General features: G+C 37.0%; 1 protein-coding gene across 3 annotated transcripts in view; it reads left to right on the forward strand.

Annotated features, from left to right (window-relative positions):
- The window catches only part of CRY1 (cryptochrome circadian regulator 1), a 55,525-nt gene extending 38,989 nt beyond the window's left edge, over positions 1-16,536 (forward strand). The window contains exons 3-13 of one of the 3 annotated variants that reach the window (XM_037160420.2): positions 7,492-7,634; positions 10,562-10,746; positions 11,140-11,228; positions 11,796-11,936; positions 12,018-12,329; positions 13,471-13,622; positions 13,860-14,062; positions 14,166-14,261; positions 14,917-14,988; positions 15,067-15,170; positions 15,928-16,536. In XM_037160420.2, coding sequence (XP_037016315.1) covers positions 7,492-7,634; positions 10,562-10,746; positions 11,140-11,228; positions 11,796-11,936; positions 12,018-12,329; positions 13,471-13,622; positions 13,860-14,062; positions 14,166-14,261; positions 14,917-14,988; positions 15,067-15,170 — 1,497 coding nt within the window. In that variant the 3' untranslated portion in view covers positions 15,928-16,536. The remainder of the gene's footprint in view (positions 1-7,491; positions 7,635-10,561; positions 10,747-11,139; positions 11,229-11,795; positions 11,937-12,017; positions 12,330-13,470; positions 13,623-13,859; positions 14,063-14,165; positions 14,262-14,916; positions 14,989-15,066; positions 15,171-15,927) is intronic. The other 2 variants (XM_053661945.1, XM_037160421.2) reach the window with 2 other exon arrangements.
- Positions 16,537-18,898: the final 2,362 nt, after the last annotated feature.

Raw genomic sequence — 18,898 nt, forward strand, 5'->3', positions numbered from 1 at the left:
TACTGTTGGAAATATACCCTAAGAACCCTGATACAGCAATTCAAAAGAACTTATACACCCCTATGTTCATAGCAGCACTACATACAATAGCTAAGTGTTGGAAACAGCCTAAGTGCCCATCAGTAGATGCATGGATTAAAAAACTGTGATACATTTACACAATGGAATAATATGCAACAGAAGGAAAAAGGAAGGAATCCCTACCCTTTGGGACAGCATGGATGGAACTGAAGACTATGATGCTAAGTGAAATAAGCCGGGTGGTAAAAGACAAATACCATATGATCTCACTTGTAAGAGTGTTCGTAAGGAATCCAATGAACAAAATAATGAGCAAAACAGAACCAGAGACATGGAAACAGGGAACAGACTGATGGCTGCCAGAGGAAATGGGGGAGGGAGGAATGGTGGAAAAAAGGGGAAGGGATTAGTCAAAGAACATGTATGAATGACCCATGAGCATGGACAACAGTGGATTCCAGTGCATTCTCCTTGGCTGCCAGGTTATATCACACAAACCATGCTCTTATATTAACAATGGCTGGACTTTTTCCTGACAGACTATATATTTTTATATTGTCTATATGTGTGTGTGTATATATATATATGAATATTCTTATATTAATCATTAGCAATATATGATTTGAAGATAGACTGTGATAAGAATGCACATTGTGATTGAAACATAAGAAGCTACTTCTAAAAAGTTAACAGAGAAGATTATACTTTCATCGATCATTTCTATAGTTTTCTAAAAAGTTAACGGAGGATTTTAAAATGAAATACTAAAAATACTTTACTCATTCAAATGAAGTCAGGTAGGGAACACAAAAGAGATAGGCAAAAATAAAACTTAACCAAGATGGTAAATTTAAACCCAGATGCATCAATAGTTATATTAAATGTAAATGGTCTACTTTAAACTCTTTATTTAAAGGGCACAATTTGACTGGATAAAAAATGCACAAGAACCAACTATATGCTGATTACAGGAAATACTTTAAAAATATAAAGAAATAGATAGTTCAAAATAAAAGATAGAAAAAAATGTATTTGCAAACAGTAGGCATAGAAAAGTAGAATTTAAGACAAAATTAGCAGAGATGCAGAGTGAAGTCTCACTTCAAACAAGATAAAACCATCATAAATGTATATTATCTACAAACAGCATAAAAACTTGAATCTCAACCTCATAAAACTCTAGGAAGAAACATAAATTCAGAATCATAGTTAGTGATTTTTACACCTCTCAGTTATTGATGGAATAAACAAAAATTAATGAAGATATAGATGATTTGAAAAGCATTATCAACCAGTGTGATATAACTGATATTTGTAGAACACTATGCCCAAGAACTACAGAATATACGTTCTTTTCTAGTGCATATGAAACATTCACTAAGATAGACCATACACTAAGCCATGAAACAGGTATCAATAAATTTCAGAACTTCCGCCAAGATGGAGGCATAGGTGGATACGCCGTGCTTTCTCACACAACCAAGTTTAGAGACAACTCAATATTAGCAACAGAAAACACAGCCAGAACACAGAAAATTGAACTTTTCAGAAGTCTGTTAATAACAAATTCTTCAGCCTGACCTGTAAGAGGGGCGAAACCAGCAGCTGGCGGAGCGGGGTAGCACAGGAAAACTCGGTCAGATGGACTCAGGCGCGCGGAATCCAGATGGAGGGTCGGACCTAGTGAGAGACCCAGCGAGCGACCACGGAGAAACAGCGAGGGAGCAGGGCTGTGGGTTGACTGTGGTTGCGCATTCGTGCGTGGTTACACCAGCGCGAGGGAGTGGGCGGTTAGACCAAACCCAGCAGGCCCCAGTGGCGAGCGGCAGCAGAGGGCACTGCCATTTCCCCGCTCTGACCCCACCTCCACATAAAGCGTCATAACCCAGCGACCTAAGTGGCCCTGCCCTGGTGAACCACCTAAGGCTCTGCTCCTCACCCAGCCATAAGAAACAGCAGAGGGGGTCACCATTTCCCCACTCTGACCACGCCCCCACATACAGCATCACATCCCAGAGACCTGGGAGTCCAAGGCTCCGCTCCTCATACTTAACAGGCACAAACAGAACAAAAATGGCTCAAGAAGATCTCAAAGCCCCAGAGCCTATAAATCTAAGCGATGAAGAAATAGCAAAACTCTCAGACGCACAGTTTAAAACACTGGTGATCAGGATCCTCACAGAACTGGTTGGTTATAGCCACAAATTATATATATACATATGAAGACAAAACTAATTGAAATGAATGGAATTGCACAGGAAACCAATAGCAATGAAAAGGAAACTGGGACTCAAATCAACGGAGTGGACCAGAAGAAAGCAAATAATGGCCAAATAAAAAAGAGTGAAGAAGCAAGAATTCAAAAAAATGAGAGACTTAGGAACCTCCAGGACATCTTTAAATGCTCCAACATCTGAATTATAGGGGTACCAGAAGGGGAAAAGGCACAGCCACCAGTGGAAAACTTATTTGAACAAATAATAAAGGAGAATTTCCCCAATCTGGCAAAGGAAATAGACTTCCAGGAAATCCAGGAAGCTCAGAGAGTCCCAAAGAAGTTGGACCCAAGAAGAAACACACCAAAGGCACATCATCATTACATTAGCCAAGATTAAAATGAAGGAAAGAATCCTAGAAGCAGCAAGAGATAAAGGGACAGTCACCTACAAAGGAGTTCCCATCAGACTGTCAGCTGATTTCTCAAAAGAGACCTTACAGGCAAGAAGGGGCTGGAAAGAGGTTTTCCAAGTCATGAAATCCAAAGACCTACAACCAAGATTGCTCTATCCAGCAAAACTTTCATTTAGAATGGAAGGGCAGATAAAGTGCTTCTCAGATAAGATCAAATTCAAGGAGTTCATCATCACCAAGCCCTTATTATATGAAATGTTAAAGGGACTTACCTAAGAAAAAGAAGTTAAAAAAACATGAACAGTGAAAGGACAGCAAACTCACAGTTACTAACAACCACACCTAAAACAAAAGCAAACTAAAAGGACAGCCAGATCAGGGGTGGAAACATAGAAATGAAGATCTCAAGGAGGGTTAGCAACAGGGGAGTGGGAGAAGGAGAAGGGGGGAGAAGGTACAGAAAATAAGTAGCATAGACGGTAGATAGAAAATAGATGGGGGGGCAAGAATAGTATGGGAAATATAGAATCTAAAGAACTTGAGACACATGGTCATAAACTAAAGGGGGGGTAATGGTGGGGACGGGGGGGTAGGGTGGAGAGGAATGAAGGGGGGAATAGAACAACTGTAATGGCATAATCAATAAAAAATAAATTTAAAAAATAAAGAAATAAATAAATTTCAGAAGACATCTTGTAGAACGTATTCTCTGACTTCAATAGAATTAAAATGAATAGCAAGAGAACAGCAAATATTTATAACTGAGTCATAATGGAAAGGCAATATAGCAAAATTTTAGGATTTATCTATAGCAGTGCTTAGAGGAAAATATCTTTCAATACTGTATTAGAAAAGAAGGAATCAAAGACACTTCCACCTTAAAAAATAGAAAAATTAGACCTGGTCGGGTGGCTCAATTTGCTGGAGCATTGTCCTGTACACTAGGAGATTGTGAGTCTGCTCCCTGGCCAGGGCACCTAGCTAGATTGCAGGCTCACTCCTGCATCGTGGCACCTGTGGGTTGCAGCCCATTGATGTTTTTCTCTCACATGGGTGTTTCTCTCTCCCTCCCCCTCCCCTCTTCCTCTTTCTCTGAAATCAATAGACATATTCTTGGATGGAGATTTTTTTTAAATACAAAAATTAAACCTATAGTAAGCAGAAGAAAAAACAAAGAATAGAGGAGTGGAAATCAATGGAACAAATAGACAAATACAAGGAAAATAAATGAGCAATAACTTACTGTCTCTTGGCTCCAAATCCACCCTTGTTTGCTCTGCTTTGTGAGACTGAAGATAGGTGCTATAAACATTACTCCTTTTCCAGCTGGCTTGATACTAGGCTTTGTCAATACACATTGCTGGTGGTTCGCTGCAAGTTTATGGCAGGTGAGAAGAGGCTTTCCTTCTTGTTATCCTTGTGCTTTTTTCCTGCTACCTTACCCAATAGAGGAGCTAGTGGGAGGCCCAGTAATACTTATCTCAGTAGATTTTCTGGACGAGCCCCTGCCTGCATGCACACTCTGGCCAGTTTCCCTGACACCTGGTAGGCCCCTTTTACAGATCAGCACCAGCCGACCCACGTCCTCTGGTAGATTTCTCTGCCACCCAGTAGACCACTTCTACAGATCAGCTCCAGTTAGGTTACCTCGTGCCCTACATGAAGTCTCTCGGCTACCCAGCGGACTGTTCTTATGAACCATTTCTGGCCCTATTTCTCTGTGAAGTTTCTCTCTGAAAGGGAAGGTTGTATGTAAGCAGGGCAAACAAGAGTGGGTTTGGAGCCACGGGACAGTAAGTTATTGCTCATTTATTTTCCTTGTATCTGTCTATTTGTTCCATTGATTTCCATTCCTCTCTTTATTCTTGGTTTTTTCTTCTTAACTATTGGTTTAATTTTTGTATTTAAAAAAAAATCTCCACCTGAGGATATGTGTATTGATTTTAGAGAAAGGGAAGGTTGTATCTGGCCTGTGATAAGAATTATAGTAAGTATTTCGCATATGAATGAACACATTTAATGTTTGGGGAATTTTCTCTTCCCAGAGTTTTTATTTTTTCTTGTGGAGAGATGGTCATGGTTGCATCCCCAGGGAAGAAGTGAATGATCTCATTGTTGAGTTAGCACAAAGGGCAAAGGTAGTGTAGTATAGCTCAGATAGGACCTTTTTTCTTCAGCTGCAGAGAGCACAGATCCTCTTCTCTTCTTCCATGTGATAAATTTTACAGGGGCAGCCCACACTGCAGGCAAGGTGCTGCTTGTCATTAGGTAGGTCAATCTGTGTAATTCGGGAGTGAAATATTAACAGGCTTACCTGCTCTTAAACCTAATATCTTTTCTCCAATTCAACTTTACTAATAATGTGGTCTTTGTTTTGATCCTTAGACTTATGTTCCCTTCCTTTATCAAAAAAGGATAAAGGTGAGGGAGAATTATTGACTCTAACATTTACTTTCTAGAAACTAAATGTCTTTTTGTCAATAAAAATTTATAGAATTATCAATAAAACAAACAAGCAAGCAAAGTATAGCCAAAGACATTGAAATTGAGAACAGGCTGACAGTGACCAGAGGGGAGAGGGGAGGGGATAGTGGGAGAAAATGGTGAAGGGTTTACAGGAACAATCGTAAAGGACACATGGACAATAACAAGGGGGGTGGAAGCAGGGGAGGGAGATGGGGAGGGCTAGGGTGGTGGGGAGTGGTGGAGGGAAAAGGCAGAAAACTATACGTGAACAACAGTAAAATGTTTTTTCTAAAAATATTATAGAATTAAAGTACAAACTACTATTTAGAAAAAAGTATTTTTGTAACATATATGGCAGAAAGGTTGCTGTCAGTAAAATGTAAGGAGCTCCTGCCCTGACCAGTGTGGCTCCGTTGGGTGGAGCATCGTCCTGTAAACCGAACGGTCTGAGGTTCAGTTCCTAGTCAGGGCCCATGCCTAGGTTGCAGGTTCCGTCCTGGTCGGGCATGTACCTACGAGAGGCAACTGATCAGCGTTCTCTCTCACACAGATGTTTCTCTCCCTCCTTTCCCCTAGTTCTAAAACCAGTAAGCATGTCCTAGGGTGAGTCTAAAAAATAATGTAAGGAGCTCTTATAAATCCATTAGAGGAAAATTAACTTCAATAGAAAACCAAGCAAACATAAGCTTCAATTTGCAGAAGAAGAAATATACAAATGACTAGTAATAATAATAGCTAATAATAGCTATTATTCATTGAGGTCTTCTTCTGTTCTGTGTCCTAAACAGTTTATAGGCATTATCTCATTTAGTCTTTTAGCAAGCCAGTACCATTTTTTAAATTTTACTATAGCGAACACTTACACAGTGCTTATGTGCTAGGTACTCTCTAAACACTTTACTTAAATTGTACTCATTTTTTAGATATGCAAACAGATGATGAGAATTGAGCAATTTACACAAATAGTCGAGTCAGTCTTTGAACTCAGGACTTTAGATCCTGTGTTTTCTGACTACTACTCTATATTGCATTACTGTAAAACAAATGTAATATTTTCCTGTTGTTTTAATCTTATTTTTAAATTTCAAAAGCAGTACACGATTGCATTAACAAATCTGAACAATGCAACAGTGTGTAAAATAAAAATAATTACATTACTTATACTCTGAAATTCTATGCCTCAAAGTGAGCAGTTATTGACAGCTTGGTAGGAATTCTCTAAGACTTTCAAGAAAGGAACGTATTTTAAATGAGATATTATTTTTCTTTGTATAGTGTGTGTATGTACTAGTGCTACCACTATTGTATATGTGGATTGTAGCTCTGTGGGGAGTGAACACTGGTGTACTGGTGATGCGGGGCTAAATTGGTACAGTGTAACTGGTGGAAAATGTGACTGTGTGTATCAAATACTTAAATGTATCCATTAGACATTTTTCAAGGAATTATTTCTAGAAAAAATAGTACAAATGCCCCTAGATTTTTAAGATGTATGCGTAAAGATGTGCACTGCAAGGTTTATAATGGTAATGACAAAACCGGAAACAAACAAAGCCCCCTGTTTCTGACAGCCCTTGTCTGATCTGTACAGGTTTGAAGAAGTACAGTATGTTACTATATAGTCAGTTAAATAATGGTAGAATTACAGATAATTTGTTTTCTTTGTAAGATGTATCAGAGTAGATTTTAGAATTTAAAAAACTTGACTGTCCACCCTAAGAAATAACTTAATTTCCTGAAGTCACAGCCTCCTCATTGAAAATCACTATAAAAAGCTGTGCAGATTAATATAGCACCTGACACTCAATAAATAGCTGCTATTATGATTACTATCTCCATTATTTTCCAGTTGACATTTTTTGGTAATCAGAAATAAAATAGCAAACCTTATGTCATATTAACTACCAATTCTTAGAAGCAGCTGGCATAAATTCAGACATTCTGGCTCTCTGTGAACTTGAACAAGTGCCTAAATTTTTAAAACACCCATATCTTCAAAATGGATATACCAATCAAAGTGCCAAACTATAAGGGTTCTTTTGAGGAGCAAATGAGATAAAGTAAATATAAATTATTTGAAAAAGGAAAGTATTATACAAACACATTTAGTGTAGGAAGCTGGTTTTAAGCGTATTGCTAGATTATCTTAATGCCTAGCACAATTCTTGATATCTAGGGAGCGTACATTTCTTATTTACATATTTTTGAATTTATAAATTGTACATTTTCTTGCTGCATATTTAAAGTTTGATGTGAGTATAATTGTTTGATATGGAAATCATGAGCTTTTCCGTTTTTTCCAGCCTCCATTATTATAACAGAAAAACTGTTTTTTAAATTTGTGTTCATTTTGCCCCTTTTTTCTTATCTTAGGAATGGAACATTACTAAGCTTTCAATTGAGTATGATTCTGAGCCCTTTGGAAAGGAACGGGATGCAGCTATTAAGAAACTGGCTATGGAAGCTGGAGTAGAAGTAATTGTACGAATTTCACATACATTATATGACCTAGACAAGTAAGTATTTTTTCTTGTTTTTATTATAGTAAAGTGCACATAATATTTTTCACCTTAAGCATTTTTAAATGTATAGTTCAGTAGTAGTAAGTACCTAGACTAATAAGTTTTAACCTATGGGACATAGGTTTGTAAAATGGAAATAACATATACATAATAGAGTTGTGGGAGAATTAAATAAATGTATATATTAATCCCTTACTATAACAGCTATGATTTTTACTAACCCAGTGATAGATGCCAAACTTATAGACATAGTGCATAAGATTAAAATACTGAGATTTTTAGTTTGAAAACTATTAAGAATATAAAAACTCTTCTTGACTGTTCCGACTCAGCCTATTGTTGGTCTTCCCTTTCTGGGCTCTTAGCAATATTAATTTTATAGTTTATATGATACATAGGCATAAACTGCCTTGCTTTATTTTGTATGATTGTCTTAACTTATTTTACATCATGTGTGTATATCTCGTCTATCTTGATTTTAAATCCAGATGCAAATTGCGTGAAATATTACTTTGTATAGGTGTAGTCCTCTGAAAACTGGCATAGTATTGCATTTTTCAAAGTGTATGTCTTGAAATACCAATCCTTAATGATGCTTTGTCCAACAAAGAGTCTGTGATCAAGTTTAAATTTAGGAAGTATTACATGCTGTGAGCTTTGAAGGTTCAAAAGATTTGTTAACTTATGAACCTTTAGCCTACTCATGTGCTTATAAGTGCTGAATTCTCAAAATCTATGTACCTTTTAAGTTATTTTACTTTTTAAGTTTCTTATACATTTAATTAAGTTAATAAAGTTAATTGTAACTAACATGACAAAAATGGTGATTTGATTCAGCAAGGGACTTATTTGATATTAAACCAGAAGTCATATATCTTGTAATAAACTTGCCTTCTAGTTTAGTTTACCAGTTTTCTTAACTTTGAGTTGATAGCAAGAAGGAGGCAAAACAGGATAAGAGCACTTGCTTCTACATGGAAGACTCATGTTATGCAGAAAATTGGATTATTTATTGGATTGGGTGTGAATATTAACCACATATAATCCATCATAAAGCAATGTAGCATATAGAAAACATTTTTCTAAGGTTTTTTTTTGTTTTCGTTACATAGTTAGCAGTAGTGTCATCGCAGTATTATTAAGTTGACAAATTTCACTATGACCCTATGTGTAAACCCAGAGTCTTACACCAAAGCAAAATTACTAAAATCAGAGAATCTAGTCTCTATGGTGATTATTTCTTGCACAGATAATTAATACATAGTCTATGTGGCATAATGAAAAATGTACAGTATTTGGATTAAGAAAAACCTAACTTGTTATTTATTAGCTATGTGATCTTGACTAATTTATTTAGCTCTCTTGGTAGGCTTTAGTTCCTGACCATAAAATGATGGAGTTGGGTTTCACCAGTAATTCTTTATTAAGGCTAAATACTAAGCAAATGGCCATAGTGAGAAACAATAATTTGTTATTTCCAGAGCATCTTAATTCAAAGTACCATTGGCAAAGGCTAATCTTTCCTTAGGTACAACTTGATTGAAGCAATTAGTGATCAGAAGTAAACATAAGTATGTACATAAGATACATGAGATATGTATATAAAATACACATGCCAACATTTTTAACAAAAGCGAGAGCACAATAGAAAATATCAAGTGATTATCACTACAGTAATATAAAACTTTAATAAGACTTGTTTGCTTTTTTTGGTATTTCTTAGATTTTAAAAAAATTGTTCAGTTACAGTTACACCCATTTTTTGCTCATTACTGTCCCCTGCCCTGCTCACCCCCCCCCCCCATGTTTAATCCCTCCGCCCCCACCTTCATTGTCTTTGTCCTTAGGTCCTTTATACGTGTTCCTTGACTTGACCCTTCCCCTTCTTCCCCTCACCCACCACAGTTATCCCCCATCCCTCACCCCTCCCCTCTGGTCACTGTTAGTTTGTTCTTTATTTCCGTGACTCTGGTTCTATTTTGCTTGCTTGTTTGTTTTGTTGATTAGGCTCCACTTATAGGTGAGATCATATGGTATTTGTCTTTTACTGCCTGGCTTATTTCACTTGGCATAATACAAAGGGTAGGAGTTCCTTCTTTCTCTCTGCTGGGTAGTATTCCATCATGTAAATGTACCATAGTTTTTTGATCCATTCATTTACTGATGGGCACTTAGGCTGTTTCTAGCACTTGGCTCTCGTAAATTGTGCTGCTGTGAACACAGAGGTGCATAGGTTCTTTTGAATTAGTATTTCTTGATTGTTAGGGTATAATCCCAGCAGTGGAATTGCCAGGCCAGAAGGCAGTTTCATTTTTAGTTTTATTGAGGAAATTCCATACTATTTTCCACAGTGGCTACACCAGTCTGCACCAACAGTGCACTAGGGTTCCCTTTTCTCTACAACCTTGCCAGCACTTGTTTGTTGATTTGTTTATGATGGCCATTCTGACCAGTGTGAAGTAGTATCTCATTATGGCTTTAATTTTGCATCTCTCTGATGGCTAGTGAAGCTGAGCATCCTTTCATATATCTCTGAGCCCTCTGTATGTCCTCCTTGGAGAAGTGCAGAGATTCTTGGAGCTGAGTTATATTTTTACATTTCCATATTTTTGTGTTACTGCCTTCAGACTAATTTAGCCGCTTGGTTTTTTTCACTCAGAGGTGCTTAATGCCCTTTATCTTAAAGGTTTTGTGTAGTTTTGACACCTAGGAGATGTCTAGAAAATGATTTTTAGATTCATTAACCATTTTTTCACAAGTTTCTGTGACAAGTTTTCTGTCACAGAAAATTTCCTGGTCATTCTACTAGAAGTTTTAAATAATTTTATCTACTTTATGATTTTTAAGCCTTTTCAGAGCTTATCAACCAAAATATATTATCTTTTTTTATACTAACTTGATCTTACTAACTTTTGTAATAGGATCATAGAACTCAATGGTGGACAACCACCTCTTACTTATAAAAGATTCCAGACACTCATCAGCAAAATGGAACCACTAGAGATACCAGTAGAGACAATTACTTCGGAAGCGATAGAAAAGTGCACAACTCCTCTGTCTGATGACCATGATGAGAAATATGGAGTCCCTTCCCTGGAAGAATTAGGTGGGTATACATGGTAAAAAGGTGAAATGTAAGAGCTAATAAATCATTCGGAAAATCTCACTTCTGAATTGACATGTACTTTGCACTAACAGAGTAAGGAAGCTAGGAGAAGAAAATAGAAGAAAGTCAAACTAAGAAGTGGTAAATCTGTGCCTTATTTATGTGTTGTAAAATACGTGATCTCTCCGTTGTCACCTTAAAGTATACATTGTAAAGAGTAGAGAACATGTTATGTCTTTCATACGTGAGAATCCAGGCTCATCAATTCATTTTGATGCTATCATAATTTTTTGTGAAGTAACTTTTCTTGTAATTATTGTGGCTAAATAAAAATGATTTATATTCCAGAAGGATGACATTTTTTCAATGTGTGTATTTATTTATTTATTGTAGGTTTTGATACAGATGGTTTGCCCTCTGCAGTTTGGCCGGGCGGAGAAACTGAAGCCCTTACGCGTTTGGAGAGGCATTTGGAAAGAAAAGTATAATGATATAGATCACGCTTATATTTCCAAGTTGACATTTAAAACATAATTTCACTATTTTTAAAAACAAAAAACGGGCTGTTAAAGGAGGAATTTAGAGAAACTTAAAATAGCACAAACCTAATTATTTGAATATGAACAGCTGTCTCTTCATTTAATAGCATTTTCCTCCTCTTCTGATTATTTCCTTTTTAGCTGTTGCCAACACTGTCTCTTCTACTCTTTTTCTGTAAGTTGGTATCTGATGACCATAACTTTGAAACTGGGAGAGAGTTCTTCTGTTTCACCTTTACGTCAGTGTCAAAGAGACAGGTGCATGGTGCTGTCAGCTTTGTGTTAGGAATTGGAGGGTAATTTTTCACATGGATATGTGGTACATGAGGATGGCTGAAACACAAAGAAAAATGCTCACTTTTATCCTTTCTTATTTTTTTTATTAAAACATATCATTTGTGTCTAGAATAATAAGATTTTATTCCCCAAGAACTATGTAATAGTTTTTAAATTTTTTAATCTAAATTTAAAAGTGGAAAAGTTAGCATAACTCTCTGTGTATGTTTTCAGGCCTGGGTGGCAAACTTTGAAAGACCTCGAATGAACGCGAATTCCCTGCTTGCCAGCCCTACTGGACTCAGTCCTTACCTCCGATTTGGATGTTTGTCATGTCGGCTGTTTTACTTCAAACTAACAGATCTCTACAAGAAGGTATTAACTGAAGCTGGATTTTATTTTTCAAAACATATATTTTTTAATTGCTTATAATACTTCTTTGCTTTTTAATCTTAGGTAAAAAAGAACAGTTCCCCTCCTCTTTCCCTTTATGGGCAACTACTATGGCGTGAATTTTTCTATACAGCAGCAACAAATAATCCACGCTTTGATAAAATGGAAGGAAACCCCATCTGTGTTCAGATTCCTTGGGATAAGAATCCTGAGGCTTTAGCAAAATGGGCAGAAGGCCGGACAGGTTTTCCTTGGATTGACGCCATCATGACACAGCTTCGGCAGGAGGGCTGGATTCACCACTTGGCCAGACACGCAGTTGCTTGCTTCCTGACACGAGGTGACCTGTGGATTAGTTGGGAAGAAGGAATGAAGGCAAGTGTTCTGAGTAATGTAGCATGGTCTTATTTCGAAGGACTTTGTACCTTAGTAAAACTGTTTTTAGAAGTTGTCGATTGTGTAGATTCATTTATAGTCTAGTTTTTCAGTGGACAAAGCATTTAATTCCCAGAATATCATCCACTCCTGGAGACAGAATAGTGTAATCAGACAGGAGATACGGCAAAAACTGATTAGTTAATCTTGAGTCATTTGTACAACTAAACCAGCCTAGCCATCAAGGGAAGTATAAGATTTAACACTGGGCTTAATTGCATCAACATATATTTAGGTGATCTTTTCTGTCACAGGTAGGATTCACCCAAGAGTTTTTAGAAATAATGAATTTATAATATAAATTTTAAAATATATATCATTTTACCTTACTTCAACAGCACAGCTTTATAGTAATACTTCTGTTATGTAAAGTGGAGCATACTGCATTTTGTGGCCTCATCTTGTGCTTGTACGTAGGTTTTGCCTTCTTACCTGTATCATAAATTTCCCCTCTCCAAGGACCATTTCTGATCTTGTGCTTTTTTTGCATCTGTTACACATGATCTGTACAGAGTTGTCCATGAGGTAGATGTGTAGCACACACTTCATGAATTTATTTTAAAAATCATTAAATATTTTAATTCTATTTTCCTTTTAGATTAAGAAATTCCAAACTTAAACTCTATAATGCCAGTGCATTTCTAAAGGTCATCTATATTCGGATGCTCCCTTTGTCTGGCCAGTGTACCAAACTGCTAAGATTCTGTCAGTGGCTGACTTGGAAGCTCTTTTGCTTTCTTGAAAGTGTTTACTCTTTTATTTTCTTCCATTTTTTGATCTCCTCATATTCCTTTTAAATCAGTGACTTGAATACTTTTTTTACCCTCCTCCCACATAACACTGCAAAGGTTAGAAAGGTAAATGCTATTCACAAATCCACTTACATAACTGGTATGTTTCTTTACCTGAAATTACTCATTCTAGAACAAAACCTAGGCAAGGAAGCTAACTTTGGAATGTTTAGTTTTGCAGTTCTGTGCTAGATTTTCTTTGTCTTAACTTTTGATCTGCAGACACCTGGAAAATGCTTGCTTTGAGAGTTATGTGTGTGTAAACTAACTCATTACTGTTACTTCTGAAGGTATTTGAAGAATTATTGCTTGATGCAGATTGGAGCATAAATGCTGGAAGTTGGATGTGGCTGTCTTGTAGTTCCTTTTTTCAACAGTTTTTTCACTGCTATTGCCCTGTTGGTTTTGGTAGGAGAACAGATCCCAATGGAGACTACATAAGGTAAATCGGGAGTGATTATTTTTCAGTTTAGAATAACTAATCCAGGAAAAGCTTTTCATATTTAAGCAACATTTAAAGCATACCCCACTCGTGATGGTCAGCAGAGATGAGAAGGGTAAACAAGTCATTTAAATGCTGTTGACTTGATTTTGGTCTTTCATTGCTAATAAATAAATAGTTTATTGCAATTGGCTTATAGTTCATTTTATGAATAATTTTTCTCCCTTCTACCAAAAGGCGATATTTGCCTATCCTAAGAGGCTTCCCTGCAAAATACATCTATGATCCTTGGAATGCACCAGAAGGTATCCAAAAGGTCGCCAAATGTTTGATAGGCGTTAACTACCCTAAACCAATGGTAAACCACGCCGAGGCAAGCCGCTTGAACATTGAAAGGATGAAACAGATCTACCAGCAGCTGTCACGCTACAGAGGACTAGGTATGTCAGTGACTGCCCTGGATTTGTGTCCTTGGCAGCTGTTTATGTTCCTATCCTTGACTTGATCTTGACCATAATTTAATAAGACAATTTTTCCCTTCAGGTCTTCTTGCATCAGTGCCTTCGAATCCTAATGGGAATGGAGGCCTCATGGGGTATTCTCCTGGAGAAAATATCCCAGGCTGTAGCAGCAGTGGAAGTAAGTGAAAAGAAAAATCCTGCACTAGACATCAAGAGATTAATAATCAAATATTTATTTATTAAGCCTCACAATTAATTTGATTAAAAACAAGGCAGCATGTGAGGAATAAATAAATATTGGCACTTACTTATGCATCCCTTGCTTGCTTCTTCTATGTGCCGTGACTAGGAATCAAACCCACAACCTTGATGTATCCAGACGATGCTCTAACCAACTGAGCTACCCGGCCAGGGCTGATTTGAATTGTTTAATTCTCATCTGGCCGGGCCTTATAAATATCTCCAGATACATGCTTCAGATAGGCACCGAGGGAGGAGAGTGGAGTAGAGAGGGACAAGAGGTAAAGGAAGGGTGAACATCTCACTGCTGCCCTATTTGCCTTTATGGTCAAGTGTCTGTTGTCATTCACTAGAGAAGTGTTTTTAGAAGATGACTACCAGTAATTTTGCCTTTGAACAGTCAGTATTTCTATGACACTAAATTTAAATTTTCCCATTGGGCATGTGATTTTTGGATCATATGAAGAATTGAGGTTTAGTCTTAAAAAGCATACATGGTCTTATATACAAATACTAAAGTTGGATTTGTAGTCTTAATACATACAACTTGGAATTTATTTTAAGTAATTTTACTGTGTTTTAAACACTAATAGGTTGCACTCAAGGGAGTGGCATTTTACATTATGCTCATGGAGACAGTCAGCAGACTCACCTATTAAAGCAAGGTAGGAGGAATAAAGCATTTGAGCACACTGTTCTTCTCACCTTTCCTGTTTTTAAACATACATTTTTGAAATGTGTAGGGAGAAGCTCCATGGGCACTGGCCTTGGCAGTGGGAAGCGTCCCAGTCAGGAAGAAGACACGCAGGGTATCGGCCCCAAAGTCCAGAGACAGAGCACTCATTAGGTAAACGTTTCACAGCCCTGCTTCCTGCTTGAGTGGAGTCTGTAACCAACAGAAATTAAGACAATTTCCCAAATGGAGCTAACCTCTGTTTTCAAACCAGAAAGGCATAAGTTTTTCAATGATTATTATGAAATCAGTTCTTAAATAAGAGAAATGCATCTGTATTGAACTAAGTGCTACACTCGGTTTTATGGTCATTTTAATCAATGATATTTAAATTTGAAAAGCTTACAAATTTATGCTTAAGTTTTCTTTCTCAGAAAAAGACATCTTTTCATTTTCTGTGACCATGAGTCTAAAACAATGAGAGTGACTTTTTAATTGTAGTGGTAGTAATACAATCCCTTTACGAGCTTTCCCCAATATCTTTGCCTCTTAAGTCTCTATAAATTTCTTTGATCTGTTGTGATGCTTCTAAAATCTAAATTCCTGCCAGTTTGGAAATAGTTTAATTTTTTTAAATGTTGGCCCTTTGAAAGTATCAAAAAGCCATGCCTATCTTCAGTTCAGTTAGCTATGGGACACTATTTTGTGATTTAAATTTATATGAAAAGTATTTATACAGTGCATTTGACAGTTTTTCAAGTCTTTCATTTCTTCAGTTACCTTAAGCTAGTTTTTAAAAATTGTTGTTTTTTTATTGCCAGCCTTATTAGACTGTAAATTTCTTGAAAAGCAGTAAGCAGTTAATCAAATTTTTATCATTTATTTCCTTGCAGTCAAGGTTTACACAATTTCTTTTCCCCTTAAATCACAGAAAACATTCAGGAGGAATACTGTTGCAGCTGAAATTGGTGGAGTTCAATACTTTTTTCAGTTAAATTATTTTAAAATGTTCTTCATTGATGGAAAGCAGTTGTTTCCAATGACATTTCTGTGGTTTTTAACTTTTTAATGAATTTCACATAGGACACATGGAATTTGTATATAAAGAACTTGGTAAAAAAGAATTTGCTTAATGTAAATATAAATGACACAATTAGAATAGACCCATCAGTATATTTTTGATAATTTTTCATGTATGGTAAAAGTTAAAGTGGCAAACTGATATTCTAATACAACAAAATCAAAGTTTTGAGAGTCAATGTGGGAAAGCAGCAGGTTTTTAGACTTTCTTAAAAGACTTTGTTAAAATTTTCTTGACATCACTGTTTGCTTTAACTTTGCGCTCTGTGTTAGGAAATGTGTGCAATACAAACCGGTAGTCACAGCCCTGTTATTACAGACAGTACATGTGTTACGGCTCCTCGTGTGCCCCTTCGACCAAACTCGTGAAAGTGTCACGTGTTAAATTTTCTTTGTCTCCCTTCCCTTGTTCATTTATAGCTAAGTGACCTTTATTATTAAAGTATATGCATATACAGAATCTTGTGTATTTGATGGTTGTTTTTCTTTTTTTACTTTGTTTGAGGAAAGGGGTGGAACACTAGTTTGTGAGATGTGATTATACATTGGAGAGATTCTGGTATAAACCACATCATCATTTTGAATGAAGGAACAGCTAACATATAATTGGGTGGGCAAGAGTAGGCTTATAGTTGTGAGTACACGAAGCACGGTTAATTTTTTGTATCATTATTTATTAAATATTGTATTATTTTCCGTATGAACAACTGTAAACCTACTTTTGCCCACCCCTGTATTTAGTAAAATAGTATTTTTCAAAATTATTCCAAATATAAATAGTGTCTTTCAAATACTTTGTACTTTTAAAAATAAAGTTATCTGCAAGAAATATGTAAAACCAAAATGGTTTTTTTGAAGTAGTGGGGATTGTAACTATGAGTGAGTGTAGGGTAACAGGATAAGAGTGTGGACTCCGACCTGGCTCTCACGCTCATGAGCGTTGAGGTCTTGGGCGAGTGATTAACCTTGTGTGCCTTCTCCGTTCTCATCTACCAGCAGGGATGAGAGTGGTGTCCACTTCATAACGCATGTGAAACGCTCATGACAGTGCCTGGCATATGGCAGGACGTCCTAGGTAGATGTTAGCTGCAGGCTCGCCGTGCTGCATAGCTCATGGGCTGTTGCAGCTCTGGTTAGCTGCCATTATTGTTATTACTATTGTTCTTTTCCTGTCTCTGGTGGGCTAATTCTTGCCATTATAATGAGTAGCCTTTTGCTTTTCCATCTTTAGTAGTGATAGATGTTCAGTGTGACAGTCATATATGTAAAGGTCACTCAAGATAAAGCTGAGTCAAAAATCCAGAAACAACAACAAATTTTAGATGATATGTGTTTTAACGTATACTGGATAATGAATTAATGGATCAATAAATTCTGTTACTGAGAAAAGAAAAAATGTGCCTCATCTTCCTTCACCACTGTTAATAAGCAGTAATCATTTGTTTCTCATACTATCCATATTTCACATCATACTCTTTGGACCTGAATGCACTGTACAGAATTGAAAAATTCACACACCTAGGATTTGCCATCACCATCCAGGGGAATAAAGATTCAGTTTTAATATGAATAACTATTTCAGTAAAAGAACACTATTTCAGCAAAGCCACTGATATGGGGGCGGGATTGTCTTGCAAAGCTTTTTCAGTTTGGTCTAAATTGTGACTAACAAGTCACTGAAGGGGAAAAAGGCATTAACCAGTGTGCTCCCACTGAGCAGATGCAGTGTTTGAATACAGTGTTCTCCCCCTCACTGGAAGGGTTGTGTTCTAAAAACCCCGCCCAGTCCTGTGGCTCAAGTGGGTTGGGCATTGCCCTGCAAACCAAAAGGTCACCCATTTGATTCCTGGTCAGGGAACATGCCTGGGTTGCTGGCCAGATCCTTGGTTGAGGGACATGAGAGAGGCAGCCGATTGATATTTCTCTCTCTTTCTCCCTCCCTTCCCAGATCTCTAAAAATAAATAAAATCTAAAACAACAACAACAACAAAACCCCCTGCCCATTGATAGTTGAGGGAGGGATTCAAGACCTTTTATTCACTCAGCAAATATTTCTTGAACTCTTACTATCAAAAACTGTGCTGGCCACCTGGAAAAATTGAGTTGAGAGAACCAACTTTTGAATGAACCTTTGCAAAAACCCTTGTATTTTTCACACTCATTTAAAATAAATTAGTAAAATTTGGATATAGAAGGCTGATAACTTATTTTTAATGCATCTCTTACATACTAAAAACTTTAGGATCTTCCCAGTTTCAAGCATGTGTGATTTTCTTATAGATGATATGCATAGTACTAGGTTTTTTCCCCCATTTCTCCATCCAAGCTTTTTTTCTTCTGATTTTATGGTCCTAGAAATACACTATTTAAATATTTAGAATGGAAAAGTCTTTGGGTAACATTTAACACAGCTGGCATAGCCGAGTTGGTCATTTTCAATGTTGATTTCAGTTCTCAGGGTCATGGGCATTATCATTCCTTACACACAGTCATGTGGAGCCCTGGTGCAAGCTGCCAGCATCCTAGTGCCCTTCTCTCCTCCCTCTCTCCTGACCTTAGAGTTCTAAGGCCTGAATTTACATCCCTTAACTTTCTCTTCTCTGTATCCTACCCTAACCCCCTTTCCTAAATGCATGTGAACCACTTTGGTTCGTCTGGACCCCAAGTCACTTTATTTCAGGAAAAACTGTTCAATAAACCATGAATAATAAGGCTTTTGTATGAGGGTAACTTAGAGGGAATTGATCTTGAGACAAGGAGCCGGGACTCTTGCTGCCACTCTGGAATTAAAGTCAAGCGTCAGTCCCTCAACAAAGCCTATT

The sequence above is a fragment of the Artibeus jamaicensis genome, unplaced genomic scaffold (genome assembly GCF_021234435.1).
Source record: "Artibeus jamaicensis isolate MK-2021 breed Jamaican fruit bat unplaced genomic scaffold, CSHL_Jam_final contig_233, whole genome shotgun sequence".
NCBI classification, from domain to species: Eukaryota; Metazoa; Chordata; class Mammalia; order Chiroptera; family Phyllostomidae; genus Artibeus; species Artibeus jamaicensis.